Source organism: Gorilla gorilla, chromosome 9 (assembly GCF_029281585.2).
Source record: "Gorilla gorilla gorilla isolate KB3781 chromosome 9, NHGRI_mGorGor1-v2.1_pri, whole genome shotgun sequence".
Lineage (NCBI taxonomy): Eukaryota > Metazoa > Chordata > Mammalia > Primates > Hominidae > Gorilla > Gorilla gorilla.
Genome location: NC_073233.2, coordinates 101,748,144 through 101,772,481, shown reverse-complemented (window position 1 = coordinate 101,772,481; position 24,338 = coordinate 101,748,144). Strand labels below are relative to the sequence as shown.

At 48.0% G+C, this 24,338-nt stretch overlaps 1 protein-coding gene across 1 annotated transcript in view; it reads left to right on the top strand.

Moving 5' to 3' along the window:
* Nucleotides 1-2,252: 2,252 nt before the first annotated feature.
* Nucleotides 2,253-24,338, top strand: part of VSTM5 (V-set and transmembrane domain containing 5) — a 31,333-nt gene continuing 9,247 nt past the window's right edge. The window contains exon 1 of the mRNA XM_055356095.2: nt 2,253-2,474. Coding sequence (XP_055212070.2) covers nt 2,384-2,474 — 91 coding nt within the window. The 5' untranslated portion in view covers nt 2,253-2,383. The remainder of the gene's footprint in view (nt 2,475-24,338) is intronic.

Below are 24,338 nucleotides of genomic sequence, written 5' to 3'. Positions count from 1 at the left end.
AGCTGCAGTGCCTAGCACATTGCCTGATATGGGGGCAGATTTGATGTTTGATGGATAAACAAATGAATGCAAGTAATTCCTGAAGCCTTTTACATCTAATAAAGAAAACAGAAAAATGTCAAGAAGACCGCTTGCTTTAGCAGGGCATTCTCAATTTTATATCATAAAAATCCAACTTAAATTTGCTGAGGCAAAAGAGGGCATTTATTTGCTGATAAATGGCAAACCCAACCATGCAGAATCCCAGAGCCCAACCCGTGTAGTTAGGCCTTTATCCCTTTCCTCAGTTCCCTGCTCAGTTTGTCTCATCTTGGTTTCATTCTTAATCCAGGGCCTCTCCACATGACAGACAAGATGGTCCACCAGTACCCCCAGGTTCATATCCCATTTTTAGCATGCCAGCAGTGGCCATACATTTCCAGGGAAGACGCTGATGGCCCTGTCTGCCCATCCTTGAACCAAATACTTTGGTTGGCAGAGAGGGTACTTCAAATGGACAGCATGGTTGACAAGCCCACCCCAAGCCAGTCAGCAGGGTAACACTATTATCGGCCTCACCAGGAACACATCGGAATTGGCAAGAAATCTCCTTTAGAAACCAGAAGGAGATAGGAAAGTACAGTGGATTACGATAGTCTTCTATGTCTTCCTTCCTATCTTTTTTTTTAAACAGGGTCTCATTCTGTCACCCAGGCTGGAGTGCAGTGGTACATTCATGGCTTACTACAACCTCTGCCTCCTGGGCTCAAGCGGTCTTCCTGCCTCAGCCTCCCAAGTAGCTAGTACTACAGACGTGGGCCACCATGCCCAGGCTAATTTTTATATTTTTTTGTAGAGATGGGTTCTCAGTATGTTGTCCAGGCTGGCCTCAAACTCCTGGGCTCATGCAATCCACCTGCCTCGGCCTCCCAAAGTGCTGGGATCACAGGTGTGAGCCATCACACCGGGCCCTTCTAGGTCTTTCTATCTTCCTGCTCCACCATCCTTACTTAGCATGATGGTTTTTGCATTCATTTATGTAACTTAATGGATGCAAGACACATGCCACAGATCTGAACAGAATAAATGTTTTCAAGGCAGAAAGAAAGGAGGAGGGGAAGTCCCAGCCTTAGCTGTCCTTTTTATGAGGAAAGCAAAAACTTTTCCAGAAACACCTCAAAAAGACTTCCCCTTAAATATCACTGGCCAGCACTGGGTCACACTGCTACCCCTTGTGGCAAGTGAGGCTAGAAATTCTAGTTTTGACAAAGTGAAATATAATTTCATGACTAGTTTGGACCAAAACTGATTGCCCCACCCCTCCATCGACCTCTCCTGGAGACTAATTACACTTGCTCTGAGCCCCCAGAGCACACTGGGCCTCTCTGATCCTAATGACATATGCACTGTACAGCGGTTGCTTTTTTTTTTTTTTTTTTTTGAGACGGAGTCTCCCTCTGTCGCCCAGGCTGCAGTGCAGTGGCGCAATCTCGGCTCACTGCAAGCTCTGCCTCCCGGGTTCACGCCATTCTCCTGCCTCAGCCTCCCGACCAGCTAGGACTACACGCACCCACCACCACGCCCGGCTAATTTTTTTTTTGTATTTTTAGTAGAGACGGGGTTTCACTGTGTTAGCCAGGATGGTCTCGATCTCCTGAACTCGTGATCCGCCCGCCTCGGCCTAGCGGTTGCTCATTTTTTGCAGCCCCCACCCCTTGCTAGGATTTCTAAACAGGTGCCCACATCCTTGTATCCCCAGCACTTAACACAGTGCCTAGCTTCATTCCACCGGTTTATTTGAGTGACTGCCATGTGCGAGGCTCTGTGCAAATAAAGCAGGCGATTGGTGAACATTTCCTGGATGGATGGAGAGATGGATGGATGGACAGATGGGTGGATAGATGAATGGATATCATCACTGTGCAGTGGTTCCCATCAGGGCAGCCTGAGTCTCTCCACCCCCTCCCCTCATCCCTCTCACTCCAGGCTGTCATTTCACTTTCCTAAAAGCCTTCCCTTTGCCCATGATGCCAATGACTAGCTCTGTCCTGAAGCAATAGCTAGTACTTTCCCTCCTTCCTGCCACCTAGCATCCAGCCGAACCTTGAATCAATACCAGTAAAATGGGTGTGAACGGAAGGAGGCTGCTCATTATTTGCCATTATTTACCTCTGAGTCTGTGCATTCCCATTCCTTCCCATATTAATTCTCTCCCCCGCAACACCACCCCCCCCCGCCCCCCCTATGCTTGGGAACTGGTTCAACCAGAGTACAACCAGCTCATCTGCATCTGGCTCTAAAGAACCTGCTGCAGCCAGAGGCGGAGGAAGAGAGAAGGCTGCATAGGAGCTGCAGCGCGGTGCGGCCAGCACACACCCCGGCCCGCGAGGCCCCGGGCTCGCCCATGAGGCCTCTGCCCAGCGGGAGGAGGAAGACCCGAGGCATCTCCCTAGGACTCTTCGCCCTCTGCCTGGCCGCAGCCCACTGTCTGCAGAGTAAGCTCCGGGGGACGCCCCGGGTGCTGGGGGAGCGGGAATGGGTAGGGGGGCACGGGCGGGTCCCGGGGTCTAGCAGCGGCCCCCCCTGGCCCTTGCCCACCTTGTCCGGCTGAGGGCGCGCGGTGAGCTCGGCTGGCAGGCACCGCGCCGCTTCCTCGTGGTGCTGGGCGCGGCCTGGAGACCCGGCGCCGACCGTAGCGGGAGGGGCTGGGCAAAGCAGAGGCTACCGGCCGCGGCGCCCCGGCCCACTTCGGGGCGCCCGCCCCACCCGGCGAGCCCGGCCTACAGTTATCAGAGCTGGAAGGTGGCCCAGAGATAACCGGCTCCCAGCCCTGTGGCCGCCGCCTCTGCAACATTTTTTATTTCTTTTTCCTGGAATAACCAGATTGCAGTCCGTGCGCCGCCCCCTACTGTGGGGACCCCTCCATGGCCTTCCTGGTCATCTCCCAGGAGAATAATCAGGCCTCCTTATCAGTCAGACGAACCCACAGCAGCCTGCTCCCGTGAGAAAAACGGTTCTGGGGTTTGGGTTGGGCGTTGTGGCCTGAAGTCCCCAGGCTGGAGGTGGTCCTCGCGACTAGCGCACTGAGTAGATTTGCTTTGGATGGCCGGACCCGCAATCCCCAGCCTGGTGAGCCTGGATGCGAAGCGTAGTCCCACAGGCTCTCTTGGACACAAACAACAGATCCTAGCACAGTTTTACTTTCTCATTTAACCATTACCATTCGCACTCCCATCTTACACATGGGCCAACTGGGGTTTAGAGAATGACAGAGCAGGGCCGCTGGAGGTGAGAGGCCCTGTAGTAAGAGCCAGCACTTATTAAGCATTTATGCATTCACCATCCCTCAGGCTTTACAAGACCCCTCTCATTTAGTCCTTAGGGCAACCCTAATAAACTACTCTTATTCCTGTTTCACAAGTGAGGAAACTGAGGCACAGAAATGTTATAAGCCGATCGCAGGGGCTCACACCTGTATTCCCAGCATTTTGGGATGCCGAGGCCAGCGGATCCCTTGAGTCCAGGAGTTCAAGACCAGCCTGGGCAACATGGCAAACTGTCTGTAGTAAAAATATGAAAAAATTAGCTGGGTGTGGTGGCCTGTGCCTGTAGGCCCAGCTACTGGGGTGGGCGGCGGGGGAGCTGAGGTGAAAAGATCACTTAAGCCCAGGAGATTGAGGCTTCAGTGAGCCCTGATTGTGCCACTGCACTCTAGCCTGGGCAACAGAATGAGACCTTCTCCAAAGCGAAAGAAAAAGAAAAGGAGAGAGAGAGAGAGAAAAAAAATATTATGTTAACTTATACAAGGTGACTGAACGATCTAACATTTTTGACCTTTACACCTCTCTGGCTAGAACCCAGCTTCAGAGGTTGCAAATCTCAGAAACCCAGTAAGACAGAGGCATGTTCCTCTGGCAGCTGTGGATCAAGAAAACAGTTGGTTGTTAGTCTCAAGCAGGTGGATGGGTGTGTTTGTCATTGCAGTGGCTTTTTATATTATTTCTCAAACCTTTATCACTTGTTTCTAATCACCATACTTACACATCTGTTCAGATACCCCTCATGCTCAGGGACCAGCCATTTGCAATAGCATATAATTCATTCATTCACTCACTCATTGACTGTACCCTCTCCCTGCAGGAAGCAGGCCACAGTGGGTACCTAGGATATGGTGGTTCACAGTTTTGTTCTCAGGAAGCTCAGGTGTCATGGAGAAGACACACATGCAAACTAGAGGGGCAGCCTTGCAATGGCAAGCCTTGAGAGGCAAGCGGTGCCATGTTCTGGAAGCCCTAGTGTCTCAGAATCCAGACTTGAGCAAACTTCCCCAAAACAGCCCCACCCGCCCATACCTGCCAGATGGGTAGGAGCAGCTCGGGGGACAGGACAAAGGGAATGCAGGGTGTACCAGACAAAATGGCACATGCAAAACCTGGAGGCCAGGTAAAAGTTTGCAGTTTTCCATTGAGACCTGTCTCATGCACAGCAGTAAGCTCCAGGAGGGCAAGCAGTCTGTTTCAACTCAGGGTCCCTAGCACTTGCCCAGTGCTAGCCAGGGCCTGCGCCCTTAAAAGACGTTAAATGAATGTGTGCCTGCCTGAATGAAGCCTGTGCTTTGGAGCCAGCCATAATGATGAAGAGTAGGCCTCCTCCTTCCTACCAGTTCCCTGCATGCTCTACCTCTTCTGCCTGTGTCAAAAGCTTCATCCAGAACCTCTGATATTCACTATTTACCCTGAAGTCTGAGTTAAAGCATGCCAAACACCCTGCTTTTGAAACCTTTCCCCTACAAATGTATGGGTCCTCCCAAGATTCATATATTCAAGCCCTAACCTCCAATGTGGTGGTATTTGGAGGAGGGGATTTAGGGAGGTGATTTGGTTTAGATGAGGTCATGAGGTGGGATCCCATAATGGGATTAGTGTCCTTATAAGAAGAGGAAGACAGACCAGAGCTCTCCCTCCCAGCTGTGTGAGGACACAGCAAGAAAATGCATATTAGCAAGCCAGGAAGAAGGCCCTCACCAAAAACTGGCACCTTGATCTTGAGCTTCCCAGCCTCTCCAGAACTGTGAGAAATAACTGTGGTTTAAGCCACATCAGTCTATGGTCATCTGTTACGGCAGCCCAAGCTGACTAGGACAAGGACTTACAGGCTCGGAAAGCTGGCAGGCCTCCCCACCAGACCAGGCACCTTTCTAGAACATTTGTTCATGTCCTTTCCCATTACATTAGCCATCAGGCTCACGAGTAACCACCCAGTGCTCCCTCTCATTTGGAAGTACTTGATCCAAGACTATAGTAGGATAGTTTAGTTAATGGCCTAGGCCAGAATCAACTTGCTTTGTTCCAGTCCCAGTTTCTAAGTAACAGTCAGCTCCCCCAACACACACACACATACACACTGGGGCCAGTCCTCAGAAAAATAGAGGAACAGGGCTAGGGATGAATCTGAAGCTGAGGAGGGAGTGGACAGACCCAGGGATGCCACAGCCAGAATGGAGCTGTGGGTTCTGGGCTTAGTGGAAGGTGGGGGCGGATGGGATGAGGAGGGAGCCAGTGTAGGAGGAATCCTCTCAAGGCCCTTCACGAGACTCTGGGTCCATCACTCCATAAGTCCTCAGCAGCTGCCCAACACTGCCATCCATGTGGCAAACATCTTAGAAGCACCTACTATGTTGCCGTGGGCCGTGCACTGATCTCTGATCAAACAGAGACACACGAGGTGTGGTCTCACTTTGCAATGTCCTTTCAGATTTATAAAAAATATTTTTGCATACATACAAATGTACCCACTGGAAAAAAAGTGAGTTTCCAATGTACTTTTAAAAAATGCAATCATGGGGCCAGGTATGGTGGCTCATGCCTGTAATCCCAGCACTTTGGGAGGCCAAGCCGGGCGGATCACAAGGTCAAGAGATCGAGAGCATCCTGGCCAACACAGTGAAACCCCGTCTCTACTAAAAATACAAAAATTAGCTGGGCGTGGTGGCAGGTGCCTGTAGTCTCAGCTACTTGGGAGGCTGAGGCAGGAGAATCGCTTGAACCCGGGAGGCAGAGGTTGCAGTGAGACGAGATCATGCCACTGCACTCCAGCCTGGTGACAGAGTAAGACTCCATCTCAAAAAAAAAAAAAAAAATTAAAAAAAATTTTTAAAAATGTATTCATTCTGTACTGTTTATTCAGCAACTTAGTTTTACACCAATTTTTTTTAGCTCTATCCATGTTGATAAAGGAAGTGCATTCCTTTCAACTTCTCTACATATGTCATCATATAAATATGCTGCTTTTTACTTAGCCAGGCCCCACTGATGGACAATTAAGCTTTCAGCTTTTAGCCCTCACTCAGGGGAGAGAAACTCCTCATACAGGGTGATGTGTGCAGTGCTAGTGATGCGCACATCGTATGGAAGAGGTGCCAGCTCCCTGGCTGATGGGCACCCCTGCACACACACTTCCTCCCCATCTCAGAAAATGCCTGAAAGACAAAATTGAAGCTGTTGGGGGTGCAGGCTGGAGTCAACTGGAAAGTCACACAAATGTCTTACTTCCTGATCTCCAAGAGCCTTCCTGAGTATGCTCCCTGCTGGTCTAGGAGCGGGGCAAGGGCCAGGAGACTCTCCTCTCCATTATCCCCAGGACCTAAGGACAGCTATATCCCTTATCTGATGTAAGACTCTTTGGGAAAAAACAAAAAAAAACTTTTACTATATCTAAAGTCAGAATTCATGTTATAAATCAATAGCTTTGGAGCTGGGCACAGTGGCACACACCTGCAGTCCCAGCTACGTGGGAGGCCGAGGTGGGAGGATCACTTGATCACTTGAGCTCAGGAGTTTGAGACCAGCCTGGGCAACACAGTGAGACCCTGTCTCTAAAACAAACCCACAAAAAGGCTTTAATACAATTTTTGTCAGCCTGGATTGAAGTTGAGTTATTCCAAAGAGAATGTGTGTTGCTTCTGCCAGTCATGGGAGGCATCCTGCCTGGCGAGTCAGAAAACACTTCATGGAGCAGGTGAGGTTGACTCTTGAAAGATGAGTAAGTGTGTACAGCAGGACAGGGTGGAGAAGAGAATTGGAGGCATACAGCAGGTGCTCAAAAAATAGGTGCACAATACCTCTGGGGACCTGGCAAGGGAAGAGGGAGTGGAAGTTGCCCTAGCATGCACCCATGGGAACTTAGCCACTGCCCCACTCAGAGACCCCACTGATGCTAGAACCGCACTGTGCACCCAAGACGCTGGCTTCTCTGCACCTGGATTTTCCCTGGAAAATGGGCTTGGAGTTGGAAAGTAATTACTTATCCAGCAGGAATGAGAGTGGGAGGGATGGGGATTGACAAGTTTCAAGTTGGAAATGACTCGCCCCTCCTATAACTGGTTTGCTGGGCTGGGAAGGTACCCGTCATCCTTTTAGGAAAAGGAAAAATGACACACTGGACAGTAAAAGGAGCACAGGACATTTTTTGTCCATGTGTCCAGCTGGTCAAGGGAGCATACTAGGCTTTCTCTCTGCTGAGACACACCCTGGGGCAGTTCAGGCCCGTGCCATGCTGACCCCAGAGGAGCCCTGCTGCAGAGAATCCTCAGCTGACAGCGCCCATGCCAATCCCAGTGGTGTATGTAAGCCCCGTATGTGGGGTCATCTTTCTCTGAGTGTACACGGACCTAGTAAGATGCCCACATCCTGCTGTAGACCAATTAGATCACTATCTCTGAGGGCAGGACCCAGACACTGTTTTGTTTTGCTTTTAAGTTCCTCAGTGGTTCCAATGTGTGGCCAGAGAACTACTGCACTAGACTAGACCATTCCCCTCCATTAGTCTGATCCTATGGAAACAGCTGGTTCAGCACATCTCCCTCCTGCTGTTCTCAGAACACCCAACGTTGTGTCTTAGAGTCTCACCTGTGTCTTTGTGGTTTTATCCTGACAAGCCTGAAAATACTTTCCCACCAGGCTGAGGGCAGAAGACAAGGCTGCTTTGCTGGGAAGTCTGGTTTGGCTCAATAAATGGTTCCTGAGCACGCACTGTGCCTGGAACAGCTTGCCAAGAGCTGGGGTAGCAGCGGGGCCCTGCACTGAGGGATTGTAAGTCAAAACCTAAGCAGCTGATTTGCTGTCAGATGCCCTGGGGGCACTGAGAAAGGCAGTTAGCTCGATTTGGAATGGGAGGAGCTTCTTGAAGAGGAGGACTTGATGGCAACGTAGGAGGTAGTCAGGTAAGGAGAGAGAGAAAGTTCTTAGCACTGGCGAACTGTGAGGACAACCACCTTCTCTTTGTGGGCCAGTAGAAGGGGTGATCATTCTTTACTTTAATCAGGCTTTTCGACTCATGTTAATTTCCTTGTATTCAGTCTAACTAGTTGTCTGATGGTTAAGGGAATGGAGCTTGGGAAGGTCTTGGAGCTTGGGAAGGCTTTGCGTCTTGGGTGGAAGGTGCTGGAATAATTCCTCCAGTAGACCCCTACACTAGTGCCAGAGGAGAAGGGAGATATGGGTCCTTCGGCACTAGGCACGGGTAAGGGGACCTAATGTCAAGCTCCTCTGACAGTTTGCCCTTCTGTACTCATACAAGATTCCTGCCCCAGACTCTCTATGGGACTGGATCACATTCTTTTTGAAAGCCAATGCCTCAAAGCAGAACACCAGAGCTCCTCTCTCCTCTCCCCATCCACCAAGCCTTCCACGCGCTTCGGGATGGGATTTCAGAGGTTCTTGAACCAGAACTTTCTCCCTTATGTCAGGTCAATTCAATTCCACAGCCCATGCTTGTATGAGTCACATCACATACTGCTGTGTGCTGATGATTCGGACATAAGCACAATGTGATACCTGCCACACTTTCTAACAGGGGAGATGGGCAGTCAGTCATCTAATGTGAGTGGAAGGCTGGTGTGAGCTGTGCTGTGGGAGCCTAGTGGGGCCTGGCAGAGGAGATGACATTAAAGATGGGCCTTGAAGAGTGAGCAGGAACCTGAGAATGGGAAAGCGGCGAGCTGAGCTGAGGTTGAGTGAATAAAGGCCCAGTGGGGGATGGTCTGTAGTTTGGTACAACTGGAATTGGGGGTGAGGAGTCATAGGAGATGTAGATGGAAAAGAAAGTTGGGACCAGATTACTGAGGTCTGTCAGAGCCAGGGAAGACAGCTAGATGTGTGGCTTAGAAAGATCACTGATAATAGCCTCCAGCCAACTGAAGAGATGAAAAGCCAGTATCTCCTCAGTTTTTTATAACTTAATAAATAACAATTACAAGACAATAATAACTGTGACTGCTTACTAAGCACTTCATGACAGGCACTGTAACAGCTGCTTTTGATTCATCTTCAGAGTTAGCCTGCAACGAGATGCCATTAGTCCTTATTTTATAGGTGCAGAAACTGAGGCTCAAAGAAGTTGAGGGACTTGCCTAAAGACATTCATTCATTCATTCATTCATTCAGGTACATATGAGAAGTCTACAGTGCCAGGCACTGTGCTAGGCCCTGGTGATTCAATGGTCACCAAGACGGACCAACCCCTGTGTTCACATAGCTGACAGCAGATCGAGGAGGATGAACCATTCATCAAGAGGAATTACAACAGAGAGGGATAGTGTGTTGCTGGAGAGAAACAGGGAACAATGGGAACACAGAAATGGGACCCTTAACCTGGTGCTAGGGATTGGGGAAGGCTTCCTAGAGGAAATGATGTTTAAACAGAAACCTTAAAGGATAAAGAGGAATTGGCCTAATAGTTTTTCTGGAGGAGAATTTACTCTAACCTGTGGTATCAGTTACGCATGTGCCTGAATTCTCTCTTTTTTTTTTAGACAGAGTGTCACTCTGTCGCCCAGGCTGGAGTGCAGTGGCATGATCTCAGCTGACTGCAACCTCTGCCTCCCAGGATCAAGTGATTCTCCTGCCTCTGCCTCCTGAGTAGCTGAGATTACAGGTGTGCACCACCACACCCAGCTAATTTTTGTATTTTTGGTTTCACTATGTTGGCCAGGCTGGTCTCGAACTCCTGACCTCAAGTGATCCACCTGCCTTGGCCTCCCAAAGTCCTGGGATTACAGGCATGAGCCGCTGTCCCCGGCCCTGAATGATCTTTTGATCACTTTATACCCCTCTTCCAAGTACCTTCAGGCATCCTATAAATTCCCCTCAAAAGAATTGTTGGGAGATAACAACACCTCATTTTCTCCCTTATCTTCCTATTCAACACACATTTACTGACCGCACCTTCTAGTTCCCCAGGCTGGCCTCTGGCCCAGGCCTGACTCAGTCTTGCCACCCAGCTTTGCAGACGGCAAACCCAGCCAGCTCCCCAACCCCTCGCACACTGGTGCAGGGTGAGGCAGTGGCTGCTGTCATGCCTTGCTTCCTTGGCATCTGATCAGAATCACGGCAGTGGCTTTTACATACCCTGTGGTCTTTCAGAAAACAGTCCAGCTTTCCAGCAAGGTGGCTCTTGTTGGTGCCTGGAAAAGGTGTGGTAGGAAGATTCTAGAAGGAATTCCACAGGGAAGAATTTCAGGTCGCCCAGTCTTGCCACACTTCAGAAGTGAATTGTAGATTTACAAGTGCTTATTCCAGTTCTATTATGTGATCTGGAGCAAAAGAACCAGCCTCCTCCTCCAACACTCCCAGTCTCAGATCTTCTGCTTTAATCCCTGGTACAACTCCAGCTTCTGCTTACATACCCCCAAGGATGGGGAGATCATTACCTTACCAAAAAAGCCTGTGCATCTTCAAAGAATTATCATTAATAATAGCTACTATTTATTGAGCTATCACCAAGTGTTAGAGACTGATAAGCTCTTTACATATATTGTCTCATTTAAACTTTATTCTGCTGCAGGAGGCGGGCACAGCACTATTATATTATCCTTATTTCCTAGGTACCATAACAGAGGCTGAAAGAAGGTAATTCACTTTCCCCAGTTCACACAGTTGTTACTGGCACAGCTAAATTTTGAACACCAGTTAGTCTGACTCTAGAATCCATGAATGCATCTGTTCTACACACACTGCCTCAATTCCGTTCACCAGAACCTGTGTCCTTTCATTCTTGATCCATTGACCCTGGTTCTGTTAATGACTGCGTGTCCCAAAACTTCCCTTCCCCAAGATAAGAAGTGCTGCATCACAGACTAGCCCCTGCCTGGCAGGTACGGTGTTAGCAGAGCAGTGTCAGAGGAGAGGAGGGCCTGGCCTCCTGGGACCCTAAGGGCATCCTTGGTGTCCTCTTCACCCTGAGGTCTTACAGAATCCTTTCAGCCAAAGTTCTAAAAGTACAGTTTGGGGAGCACCAGCAGTGTCACCCTACTGAATGAGAAACTGGAGACCGGGCCCTGCAATCTGGTTCAGTGATCACCTCCAGGTGGTTCTAATGGAGCCAAATGCTGAGAACCACTGTGTTAGAGTTTTGAAGAGGGTGAAGGAAGCATCACCTAGGTGTTACCAGAAGGAAAGCCTTGAGTGAGTTGTCCAGGTCCTTGGTGTTTTGAACAAAGAATTCAGCAAAACACATGAAGTAACAAAGGAATGAAACAGGAATGAAGCAGCAAAAGCAGGGATTTGTTACAGCAAGAAAGCACTCCGCAGGGTGGGGGCAGCCTGAGCCAGAGTTTACAATGTTTTCTGGGTTATAAGTACTCCTTTTGAAGTCCCTGTTGGTTACCCCTTACCTGGATGAAGGATTAGGTCCGTGGCTAATTAAAGGCTGAAGTGAATTGGTGGCCTATGCAGATAAAGAGATAACCCATGCTTGACCAGAGGCCAATCCAAGGCACTCTCCCTTTCCCTGTGAGACCTGGAAGAGGGGGAGAGGTGTAGAGAGAGTAGCCTTTGGGCCTGCGAAGGTGGGGTTTTTCCTTTTGGTTTAGCTTTAGGGCGTTTTTGTTAATTGGCCTTAGGTTCCTTGCCCCCAGACCCAGGTGTTTTCCCTTTTATTTAACTTTAGGAAATTATCATGAATTGGCCTCAGATTCCCTGCCCCAGACCTTGGTGTTTTCTCTTGATTCAGCTTTAGGAAGTCAGCACAAATGGGCCCTAAGTTCCCTGCCTATAGACCCTATTCTCCTGCCTCAGAAGCACTTGTTAGAAATGCACTTTTAGGACTCACCTCACCCTACTGAATGAGAAACTGGGGACTGGGCCCTGCAATCTAGTTCAGTGATCACCTCCAGGTGATTCTAATGGAGCCAAATGCTGAGAACCACTGTGTTAGAGTTTTGAAGGGGGTGGAGGGAGCAAATGGAATGACTTTGCCTGCCTGTTCTTCCTCCTAAGCCCCCAGAGCATCCCTAGAAATAGGACTAGCCAGATACAGTAAAATTTGAGTGATGCCAGAAATAGTCCATTTCCCCCAACTGTCTTCCTGAAAGAGCTGTCCCTAGTGTCTCCAACACTGCTCTTTCACATAGTTCTTTGGCTTCAGGCATTGTGCCTGCTGTAAAGGAATTCCAATAAATGGTCTTCAGCTGCTAACACCTCAGTGTGGATTAGCTCAGTGGTTATCAATCTTGATGCACGCTGGAAACACATGGGAAGTTTTAAAAAATCACAGATGCCTTGGTCACACCCTCAGATGCTGAGTTCATTGATCCAGGAGAATGTTGTAAAACCTTCCCCAGATGATCTAATGCACAATCAAGTTTTGAAAACAACAGATTAGCTGATTCAGTCCTTTCCAATCAGAAAACTGAGGACAATTATTTCTGGAAATAAAAGGCACAGAAGGGCATTTGCTAGGGTGGCTTATACAACAGAAATTCATTGTCTCCAAGTTCTAAAGGCTAGAAGTCTGGGATCAAGGTGTCAGCAGGGCTGGTTAGTTCTGAGGCCTGTAAGAGGGACTATTCCATGTCGCTCCCTGGCTTCAGGTGGTTTGCTGGCAATCTGGCATTCCCTGGCTTGCAGATGCATCCTCTGATCTCTGCCTTCATCTTCACACGGGATTCTCTCCACGTGCATGTATGTCTCTATATCCAAATGTCCCCTTTTTAGAAGGGTCATATTAGATTAGGGCTCACCGTAATGACCTCATTTTAACTTGATTACCTCTGTAACAACCTATCTCCAAATAAGGTCACGTTCTGAGTTCTGGTTAGGACGTCAACATATCTTTTTGGCGACACAATATTCAAACCATAACAGGCAAAAAGGGTGGGAGCTTTGGGTAGAGCGCAGGTCTGAATGGAACCAACCACTACCTAGATTCCATCCTTACCTGTAGCCTGCAGTTCCCACCCATGCCCTACCAGGCCTGATCACTCCACTGCCCCACTTCCTCAAGCTGGCACTGGTGGACTATGATAATATTTCTTTTTAATGCACCTCATAGAGAGTGCTTACTGCGTGTCATACTCTGAGTTTTCACAACCATGCAAAGCAGGCGTTGCTATTCCCACTTTACGCCTGAAGAAAACAGATTCAGGGAGGCCAAATAACTTGTAAGGAGCAGGAGACACCCAAGGGAAAGTGTATTCAGAGGGAAGTAGAAGTACCTGCCAGGGGCAGAGGTGCCAGGCCTTTCCCTAGACCTGGAACCAGGACCCCAGAAGCCATATGTGTCCACGGCAGCAGCTCCTTTCCCCAGCAGTCCCTGGGCCACGGGAGCCCAGTCTCTCCTGCTGCCCGGCAGCCTCTTGCCAGGACCAGCTTTCTCTGTTCCACTTACTGTGGCCTCCAGGAAGCAGCCTGTCTCTTGGGGCCACCACAGGACCTAAGAGGCCCCGCATCCTAAGTTTACACTCTCGGGACAGAGAATCTGATTGGCCCAGTTCAGATCAGGTATCAGCCTTGGGCCAATCACTGCAAGCGGGTTCTCAAGGCCCTTTCTGCAGGGGCCGGGCTGTAAGAAGAGCCTGGCGTTGCTGGCTGGGCAGCTGAATTCACTCATTAGGGACTCCTGAGTGGAGCTGGAGCATGGGCCCAAGAGCAGGAGCTCCTTAAATGTTGGTCCCCGACCCTGTCTTTCCCCAAATGCTTCTTGAGTGGAAGGAGACTGAATTCTCTTGGTCTGGAATCAGGGCTTGTGCCCCTGGAATTGTTCTTGGCTGTCAAGCTTTCTTACCTGTATGGTTTTGTTTATTCATTTTATTTTTTTTAGACAGGGTCTTGCTCTGTCACCCAGGCTGGAGATCAGTGGTGCGATCTCAGCTCACTGTAGCCTTGACCTCCCAGGCTCAAGTTATCCTCCCCATCTAAGCCTCCCCAGTAGCCGGGAATACAGGCGCCAGCGCCACACCCAGCTTTTTTTTTTTTTTTTTAAGAGACGGGATTTCACCATGTTGGCAAGACTGGTCTTGAACTCCTGGGCTCAAGTGATCTGCCCACCTCGGCCTCCCAAAGTGCTGGGATTACAGGTGCGAGCCACTGTGCTCGGCCTGGTTGCTTTTTTGTTTTTGTTTTTTGTGGGTTTTTTTATGATGGAATCTGGCTATGTCGCCCAGGCTGAAGTGCAGTGGCCTGTTCTTGGCTCACTGCAACCTCCGCCTTCTGGGTTCAAGCGATTCTCCTGCCTCAGCCTCCCGAGTAGCTATGTCTACAGTTGCCCCAACCACGCCTGGCTGATTTTTGTATTTTTAATAGAGATGGAGTTTCACCACATTGGCCAGGCTGGTCTCGAACTTCTGGACTCAAGTGATCCACCCGCCTTAGGCCTCCTAAAGTGCTGGGATTACAGGCGTGAGCCACCACACCTGACTTTGTTTTTTAAATCGAATCATTGACAGAAAAGCCACGAAGTGGCTCGGAAAGGGGAAGGGGTTTGTGCAGAGTCGCCCAGCTATAGCGTGTGCAGCCCAGATAGAACCTGGGTCTTTCGGCTCCACTGTATGTGCTCTCCCCAGCAGGGATTGGGAAGGGCCTTTTCTGGCTTTCCCTGCACACTCCCACCCCCACCCCCCTGCATCTTGCCCTCCTCTGCCAACCTCTGCACCCACCGGCAGATCTCTTGGCCCCCGTTGCTCTGAATCAGTTGTGCCATGCAGTTGGCTGAGTTTCCTCTTAAGAGTCAGAGAAGCAGTTTGCCTGTTTTCTTTTAAAAATTCCTTTTTTTATGGGTGTGTTTGCAACAGCCTGAGGCACACCATGAATTATCTTCTGATTCGTCCTAAGATTCTTCTGGGTGTGGCTGGCATATAGCCCTGGTATACCCGTGCCTACCATTTATTGTTTATTTGTGGGGTGAGGGCACTGTGCTAGGCATTCGGCATACTGCATTCACTTTCATTCTTTCTAACATATCCGATCTGTGAGGTATCTATGGACATCCTTGTTTTACACATGAGGAACAGAGAGTCAGTGACTTTGAGCTGATTTGGCCAAAGTCATGATATTAACAAAGGGCAGATCGATATTGGAACCCACTTCTGCTTGACTGATTTCCTCTAAAGCCCTTGCTTCCCTGGTACATTTCCTGGGATTACTTTCCTATGTGGCCCCATTTGCCAGGAACTCAGAAACTGGGCTGTGTGTGCATGAGGGCATACATAGCAGCATGGGTGCATGCACATGCATGTGTGTGATACAGGGACATTTAGACAGAAGGATCAAAAATATATTTCAGGCTGGGCAAGGTGGCTCACACCTATAATCCCAGCACTTTGGGAGGCCAAGGTGGGCAGATCACCCGAGGTCAGGAGTTCGAGACCAGCCTGGCCAACATGGTGAAACCCTAGCTCCACTAAAAATACAAAAATTAGCCAGGTGTGGTGGCACACATCTGTAATCTCAGCTACTCAGGAGGCTGAGGCAGGAGAATCGCTTGAACCTGGGAGGTGGAGGTTGCAGTGAGCCAAGATCATGACACTACACTCCAGCCTGGGCAACAGAGCAAGACTCCATCTCAAAATATATGTGTGTGTGTGTGTGTGTGCATTTTTTTTTTTCAGGCAAAAAGAAGGAAGCAAATAGGATCCCAAGGGTCACACAAGAACTGGCTGTGGAGTCCAAAGTTCTGATCCTGTGCTCAGCTTGGCATAGTCCTGGGTTCTGTACCCCATACCCCCAGATCAGATGTACAACCCTATAAGGGGAGTCACTGAGCGTAAATTCTCATCCATGTTCCAGGTACTCTGCAGAGTTCTGGGGCTGCAACAGGGAACCAAATAGGCAACTCCTGCCCTCATGGAACTTACAGTCTAAAGGGAGAACAGATGTCAAATACCCACACAAGTGTATACTTACAAACTGTGATAGTTACTATGATGGAAAAGTGCTATGAAAACATACAAGAAGAGACCTGACCTAGCCTGGAGTTGGGATAGACTTCCCAGAAGAGGCGATGATTGAGATCTGAAGGATGAATGAAGGTTAACAGGCAAACAAGGGAGGGAGCAGGCAGGGGGAGTAGCCTATGCTAGGTCCCTGCAGTGTGAGAGAACGAGATGAATCCAAGGGGCTGAAGAAAGGGCAGTGTGCCTGGATCTCAGGGTATGAGGGCGTGCTGAGGATGCTGAGGCCTAAGTGATGGGCAGGAGCCAAATGACACCTGGCCAGTCAAGCCTTTGAAGGGGTTTGACTTCATTCCTAGAGCAATGGAGAGCCAGACAAGGGTTTTAAACAGTAGGGTGACAAAATACAATGAAGTTTTGAAAATATCACTCAGGATGCTGTGTAGACAGTAAGTTAGCGGGGATTAAGCAGGCATAGTGAGGCACATTGAGAGACCATTGTCACCATTCATGAATTGGTGGCTTGGACTAGGGTGATGGTAGAAGAAAGAGCACACAAATCAGATTCAAGTTACATGTTGGAGGTAAAATTGACAGGACCCTGTGACAGATGGGATGTAGTGGATGAGGAAGGAGAAGGTGTCAGGATGGTGTCCTGTGGAGCTGACTGGCTGGGAGAGCCTTTCACTGAGGTTGGGGACACCAGACGACCAAATTTGGGAGATGGGATTATACATTTATTGTTTTATTTTAAAATTAATTTGCTTCTTTAGTTTTTGCTTATGTTTGAATAGGTAGTATTTGCACACAGTCCAAAATTCAAAATATGTATCTGTAAAAGTGTCCCTGTCTTGTCCTCCAGCCACCGAGTTCCTCCTCCTTACCCCCTGGAGCCAATAGGTGTTACCAAGTTCTTCTGTATCTTTCCAGATAGTCATGGCTGTAGACTCAATTCTGTGTGCATTTAATTTATCTTTGAAGATGTAGATTTTGAAGTGCCTGTCAACTGGCAGGTGCAGAGGCAAAGCAGACAGTTGGATTAATAATTCTGATACTCAAAGGTGCAGTTGTGTTGGTGATGTGAATTTGGAAGTAACTGGACTCAGAGCTGCATGCATAGATGGGATTACCTAGGGAGAGAATAAAGAATAAAGGACAGGGCCTAGGATCAAGCTCAAGGAATTCTGTGATTTAATGGCAGATCAGAGTATCTTAGCCTATTTTTGGTTGCTATAACTAAATACCAAAGACTGCATAGTTTATAAAGAAATTTCTTTTTAATTTTTTAAAAATATTTTTAGACACAGGGTTTTGTTCTTTTGCCCAGACTTCAGAGCAGTGATGCAGTCATAGCTCACTGAAGCCTGAAACTCTTGGACTCAAGTGATCTTCCCCCCTCAGTCTCCTGAGTAGCTGCAACTACAGGTGTACACCACCACACCTGGCTAATTTTTTTTTTTTTAAGAGACGTGTTCTTGTTTTTCTGCCCAGGCTGCTCTCGAACTCCTGGCCTCAAGCATTCCTCCTGCCTTAGCCTTCAAAAGTGCTGGGATTACAGGCATGAGCCCCTGCACCTGGCCATAAGAATTTATTTCTTACAGTTCTAGAGGATGGGAAGTCCAAGATTGAGGGCCACATCTGATGAGGACCTTTTTGCTGGTGAGACCTCTCTATAGAGTCCTGAGTCAGCAGAGGGCATAGTGTGGTGAGGAGGCTCATTGAGAGCCAAACTGGCTTTTATAACAGACCCATTCTCATGATAACCCACTAATCTATTAACTCACTAATCTATTAATCCATGAATGGGTTCGTTCATTCATGAAGGCAAAGTCTTCATGACCCAATCACCTCTTAAAAGCCCTACCTCTTTATACTATTACACTAGGGATTAAATTTCTTATTTTATTTTTATTTTTAAATTTATTTTTAAGACAGAGTCTTGCTCTGTCACCCAGTGGCGCGATCTCCGCTCACTGCAACCTCTACCTCTTGGCTTCAAGCAATTCTCCTGCCTCAGCCTCCCAAGTAGCTGGGACTACAGGTGCACATCATCACATCCGGCTAATTTTTGTATTTTTTTGTAGACCCGGAGTTTTGCCATGTTGGCCAAGTTAGTCTCGAATTCCTGGCCTCAAACAATCCATCTGCCCCAACCTCCTGAAGTATTGGGATTACAGGCATGAGCCACCACACATGGCCAGGGGCTTAAGTTTCAACATGAGTTCTGCAGGGACAGACTTTTAAATCATAGCAAAGAGGATGAGCCCTCAAAAGATACTGGGAAGCAGCAACCAGAGAGATGGGAAAAACAGCTGGTGAGTGTGGTGGGCCAGAGCTACCACCAAATCAGAAGGAAGTGTCAGCAGCATCCCAGAAAGAGGAGGGAGCCTGTATAGTAACTGTGGGAAAAGGAAGTGTCAATTTATGTAGTAAGATTGTCTGGCAGGATGGGGCCCTGTTGAGTTTGGTGATCTTGAGTCTATCCTAGAACCAGTGTGCTTTGTTGTGCTGAATAGTGTCTGCCAGGTGACATTCTCTTGCAGGGTTGGCTACTCATGTACAGGCAGAGAAAGAGTAGAACATTGTTAGTCCCAGGACTAGGGCCTTACCAGGTAGATATGATGAAAAGGCAGAAAGTACTGGTGTTGAAAAGATTGACAGGAGTCCTTGGATGCTGATGGGCAATGGAACTGAGGCTGGGTAGGGAGGGAAGTGAGGAAGATGGATTGGGAAAAGTAGAGGGAGTCAGAGTGGAAGGACTGATGAGGCCAAGGGGAGGAATTGAACAGTAAACAAGGAGAGAAGGTGTGGAGGCTGAGGATGACTAGAGGGAGGATGTTCCTGTAGATGAGATCACTGGATGGGCTGTCCACAGGTATGCTGGAGGGACACAGGATGGATGATGCTGTAACTTGCAGTAAAAGGCGCCAACATGTTTAAAGAATGAAGAGAAAGGACTGGGGAGAGAGCTCACATTGTTGAGAGGGGAGAGTGTGGAACAATCTCAAGGGAACAAGTTTTGTTTTCTTGGCAAGAGGTTGGAGAAGTGATAGTTTATACCAACATTTTCCAATAGAAATATAATGCAAGGCTCACATGCAAACCACATATGTAATACTATTTTATTTTTGAGACAGGGTCTCACTGTGTCACCCAGACTGAAATGCAGCTCACTGCAACCTCCGCCTCCTGAGCTGAAGCTATCCTCCCACCCTCAGCCACTCAAGTAGCTGGGACCACAGGTGCATGCCACCATGCCCAGCTAATTTTTGTATTTTTTGCAGAGATGGGGTTTCGCCATGTTGTCTAGGCTGGTCTTGAACTCCTAGGCTCAGGCGATCTGCCTGCTTCAGCCTCCCAAAGTGCTGGGATTACAGGCATAAGCCACCATGCCCAGGCATGTATGTAATTTTAAATGTTCTAGTGGCCACATTAAAAATATAAAAAGAAACAGGTAAAATTGACTTTGAATATATATTTGGTTTAACCTGATATATCCAGAAACATTATCATCTCAACATGTAATCAATGGAAAACAAGTTATTAATTAGATGTTTTATATTCTGTATAACATACTAAGTACCAAGTCTTCAAATTCTGGTGTGCATTTTATACTTAGAGTACATCTCAGTGTGGACTAGTCAGTTTCAAGTGCTCAACAGCTACATGTGGCTAGCAGCTACCATATTGGACAGCCCAGGTCTAGACTTTTGCTTTTTGTCGTATCTGTCTCCCAAGTCTTTGCCAGCACTGAGCCATGTGCTATTTTGGGAAACATTAAAGAAATGTAAAACTCCACCTCTATACTCAAGTGCCTTACCTTATTAGGGGCAGCTGTGGGACCATGAAAAGAGACTTGGGTTCCAGTCTCAGCTCTGAATTTTGACTTAGCAAAGACTTGGACACTTACGTCTCTGAGCCTCAGTTTTCTCATCTGTAAAGTAGTGATCAAATAAGCAAGTGCCCGGGAAGGGAAAAGCATAGTGCCTGCCTTCATAGAATGAGGTAATGCTCATGGGGTTGTCCATTGTGTATATGTGAAAAACATTTTCAAATGTGAAGAATCTAAAGCTCAGACTCAATCTTGGCATGCAGTATTTGTATTTTTACAGTCACAGTGTATTTATTTTTTAAGTAATTCACAAACTTGCTAAAATATTACTATTGTTCAAAAAAGTATAGAGTGAAATGTAAAGTCTTCTCCCATTCCAGACACCCATTCTCCCCAAAGACAACCACAGCTCCTGGTTTTTAGAATAACTTAGAGATGTTCTATGCATTTATATGGATAACTGTATGTCTATCTGTGTATGTGTGAGTCTGTGTGTATACACATATAATTACTTTATTTAAGTGGAATCATTCTCTATACACTGTTCTGCCTTCTACTTTTTTCATTATTTTTGAGATCATCTAATGTCAACACATATAGATTTGCCTCATTCTTTTGAACATTTTTGTAATATCCCAAAACATGAGTACTGATATTTTATTTAACTGGTTCCTTACCAGTGAACACACAGGTGCATCTCCAGTCTTTTGCTGCTACAATTGACTGTATTGTGCTTCATGACAACAGTGACACATATATCTCTGCATCTATGTGCCCATCTTATCTGTAGGATAAATTATTAGAAGTGGAATTTCTGGGTCAAAAGGTATGTGCTATTTAAATATTTTTACAGATTGCATCATATGCCATCCAAGCAGGTTCCACCCATTTACAATCACCACAGCAATGTTTGAGAGTAACTTCCATGCACTCCTGACAACATAATGTTATCAAACTTCTTCATCTTTGCCAGTCTGATAACGGCCAGTTCAGTCAACTTTCCCAGCATTGGTTTCACTGGGCTGTGATAATATTGTATAATATAACATCTGATATCTAACAGGTGTTAACTGACAGAAATGGTGACTGTTGCCATTTTCCAGTGATTTTCCTGGTTTGGGTACAAATTCTGAAACCTGATGAAGGGGAACAGCCTGGTAGCCTCCACCTAAACCTGCATCTGTTTACGTTGTTTGGGTTTGGCTGACATCTGGGTGACTTCCCAAGGCCATTAAACAGAAAGATCATGGGGAGCCCTCTCCAAGATGAGCTGAGCTTTGGTTTCTGAGCAATCAGGCACTGAGAGGGGGAATTACCACCTGAGCTCACAGAAGGTATGGGTACCTGTGAACTGTGTGCCCAGGGCAGCTATCAGCACTGTTCTTCACCACTAAACAGGAAAGCTATTACTTGGGGGTGCTGTATTGACCTCATACACAAAGCTGTGTTTCCCAAATTACTGGCAGGCAGGTGTTTCAAGAATGGCATGAGTTGGGCAGCAACATGGATATTTTAGTTGTGGCTTAAAACTGTGCCGCCTGTAATCCCAGCACTTGGGGAGGTTGAGGTGGGAGGTTCGCTTGAGCCCAGGAGTTCGAGACTATCCTGAACACCATGGTGAAACCCTGTCTCTAGTGCACACCTTTTGTCCCAGCTACTAAGGAGGCTGAGGTGGGAGGATTGCTTGAACTCGGGAGGTGGAGGCTGCTGTGAGCCATGATTGTGCCACTGTACTCTAGCCTGGGCAACAGAGCAAGACTGTGTCTCAAAACAAAAAACAAAAAACTACCAGGCGTGATGGCACAAACCTGTAATCTCAGTACTTTGGGAGGCCGGGGTGGGCAGACTACTTTGAGCTCAGGAGTTCAAGACCAGCTTGGGCAACATGGCGAAACCCCATCTCTACAAAAAAAATAAAAATAAAAAATAGCTGGGCCTGGCCAATACGCCTGTGGTCCCAGCTACTCAGGAGCTGAGGCTAGAGGATAGCTTAAGCCCAGGACGCAGAGGTTGCAGTGAGCCAAGATCCCACCCACTGCACTCCAGCCTCAGCAGTGAGACCTTATCTCAAAAAAAAAAAAAAAAAAGAACCAACTGAACAATAAACCTGTGTTGTTTCTCCTGCTAGCTGTTTGACTCTCAGCAGACTCGGGGCTGGGAAAGGGGTCCCTCCAGCGCCTTCCCCAGCTAGATCCAGTGACCCTCAGCTCAGCGGAGATACTCCTTTCCTGCTCTCTCCTGGTTGGCAACAGTTTGACAGGCAGGGCACACATGTCACCATTTGTTCATTCATGCAAGTATATTTTGAGCATCTACAAAGTGTCAGGCCCTGTCCTGGGCACTGGGGGTTCTGAGATGAATAGGACAACAATTCTCTCTATAACGATCTTGCGGTCTTGGGCAGACCTGCCCTACGCATGCCCACTTCTTACTACCCCTTCTCTCAGAGGCTGGCACAGGGTGGCCAGGGGATGCAGGGCGCCACTAGCTATTCCCGGCTGTTTAGGCTCCAGCCTTAGGTTCTCCCAAAGAACAAACACCTGTTAGGGGCCCAGGGCAGTACATGTGATGTATGTAAATGGTAAGATTATGAATTCTGCCAGACCGTCCTTCTAGAAGACCAGTTCAGATCATGTCATGGCCCTATTTGAACACCCTTGTGGGTCCTGTTCTGCCTCTGCCCTGCCCCCACCCTGCCCCACACTCTGTCAGCTTCCTTATCCCATGGCCACCCTGCACTTCTTAATCACCAAGTCCCAAATCTGAGGAGTCTTGGATCCCTCCTGCCTTCCTGGGTCATCCTAGTTTTCTCTCAGCTGAGATTGGGCTTCCTCCCTTTCCCACACTTTTAAAATCTTGTTATTTATGCCCCACCTTAAATGAGTGCCTTTCCCTTCCTCACCTTCTGCAAACTTCCCTGGCTCATTACTAGGACAGTGAAAAGTACTCAGGTTTTGAATCTCTGCTCAGCCACTTACCGTGACATTGGGCAAATTACCTAACCTCAGGGAACTACAGGCCAGCACCCGATGAGCCTGTCCCCAGCTGTTGAGGGGGCTGTGGCAAGTGCAGTGCTGAGCTCAGGAACAAGAGTGAGGTCCCAACTGAAATGGGGGTGCATGGGATGCTGACCCCTGGAGATGCATTAGGGAGCCAGAGTGTTAGGGAAGACTGGCTTTCCTTCTCCCTCAGCCTGTCAGGGCTGGCTGCCTCCACAACTCCCCTATTGAGCCCCTTTGAACACCTCGGAAATACACAGTGGTATATCTTTGAGTTTTCTCTCTGCTCTTCAATATTTCTTTTTTTCTTTTTTATTGAGACTGAGCCTCACTCTGTTGCCCAGGATGGAATGCAGTGGTGCTATCTCAGCTCACTGCCAACCTGTGCCTCCCAGGTTCAAGCGATTCTCGTGCCTCAGCCTCCCAAGTAGCTGGGATTACAGGCGCCAGCCACCACGCCTGGCTAATTTTTTGTATTTTCAGTAGAGACAGGGTTTCACTATGTTGGCCAGGCTGTTCTGAAACTCCTGACCTCAGGTGATCTGCCCACCTTGGCCTCCCAAAGTGCTGGGATTACAGGCGTGAGCCACCACAGGTGATCAACTCTGTTGGTTTGCCCATGACAGTCCTGATTTTAGCCCTGAAACTGCCACATCCTGGGAAATCTCTCAGTCCTGGACAAACTGGGGCAGTTGGTCAGTCACCCTGAGGCAGGTGACAGAGACCTGATCAGAGAAGGGTAAGTGGTGGGGGCTGCGGCTCCTGGATGAACACAAAGTTCTGTGTCATTGCCCAGCCTGTTGCTGGGCCTTACATGTGTCATCGACCCTCATCCTTGCAGGAGAGCTGAGGCTCTCATAATTAAGGACTTTTCCAGATCTCCCAGCTAGGAGGTCTCAGGGTAGAGCCTGGGTGTGTTCTGCCCACATCAGGTGTCTCCACTACACCTCCCTGCCACTTGAAATGATCCTTTTGTAATATCACTCGTCACTCACCCACCCCACTGTAACAGTTTTCTGAATTACGACTCCTGAATCTTAGGCTCTGAGACCTATATGCTAGCTGCTTAACTAAAGGCTTGATAAGGATGACAATGATGCTTAGTTTGTAGTTCCCAGCTGCATCTGACAATCACATTTGCTGAATAAGTTGTTTTCCAGATAAATGAGGTGAAAATGAGTAATTAAGATGTATCTGTATAACTCCTTAAATGCAGAGACTATGTTGGCAAGATACCTGTCCTATCATTAGTTTATATTCTTGCCATCTCAACAGATGTAATTGTCATCTCAACAGTATTGACCTTTGTTGTGATTTCAAGAAATATATCCCCCTTCTGAATAATCAATTTTTAAAAAACCGA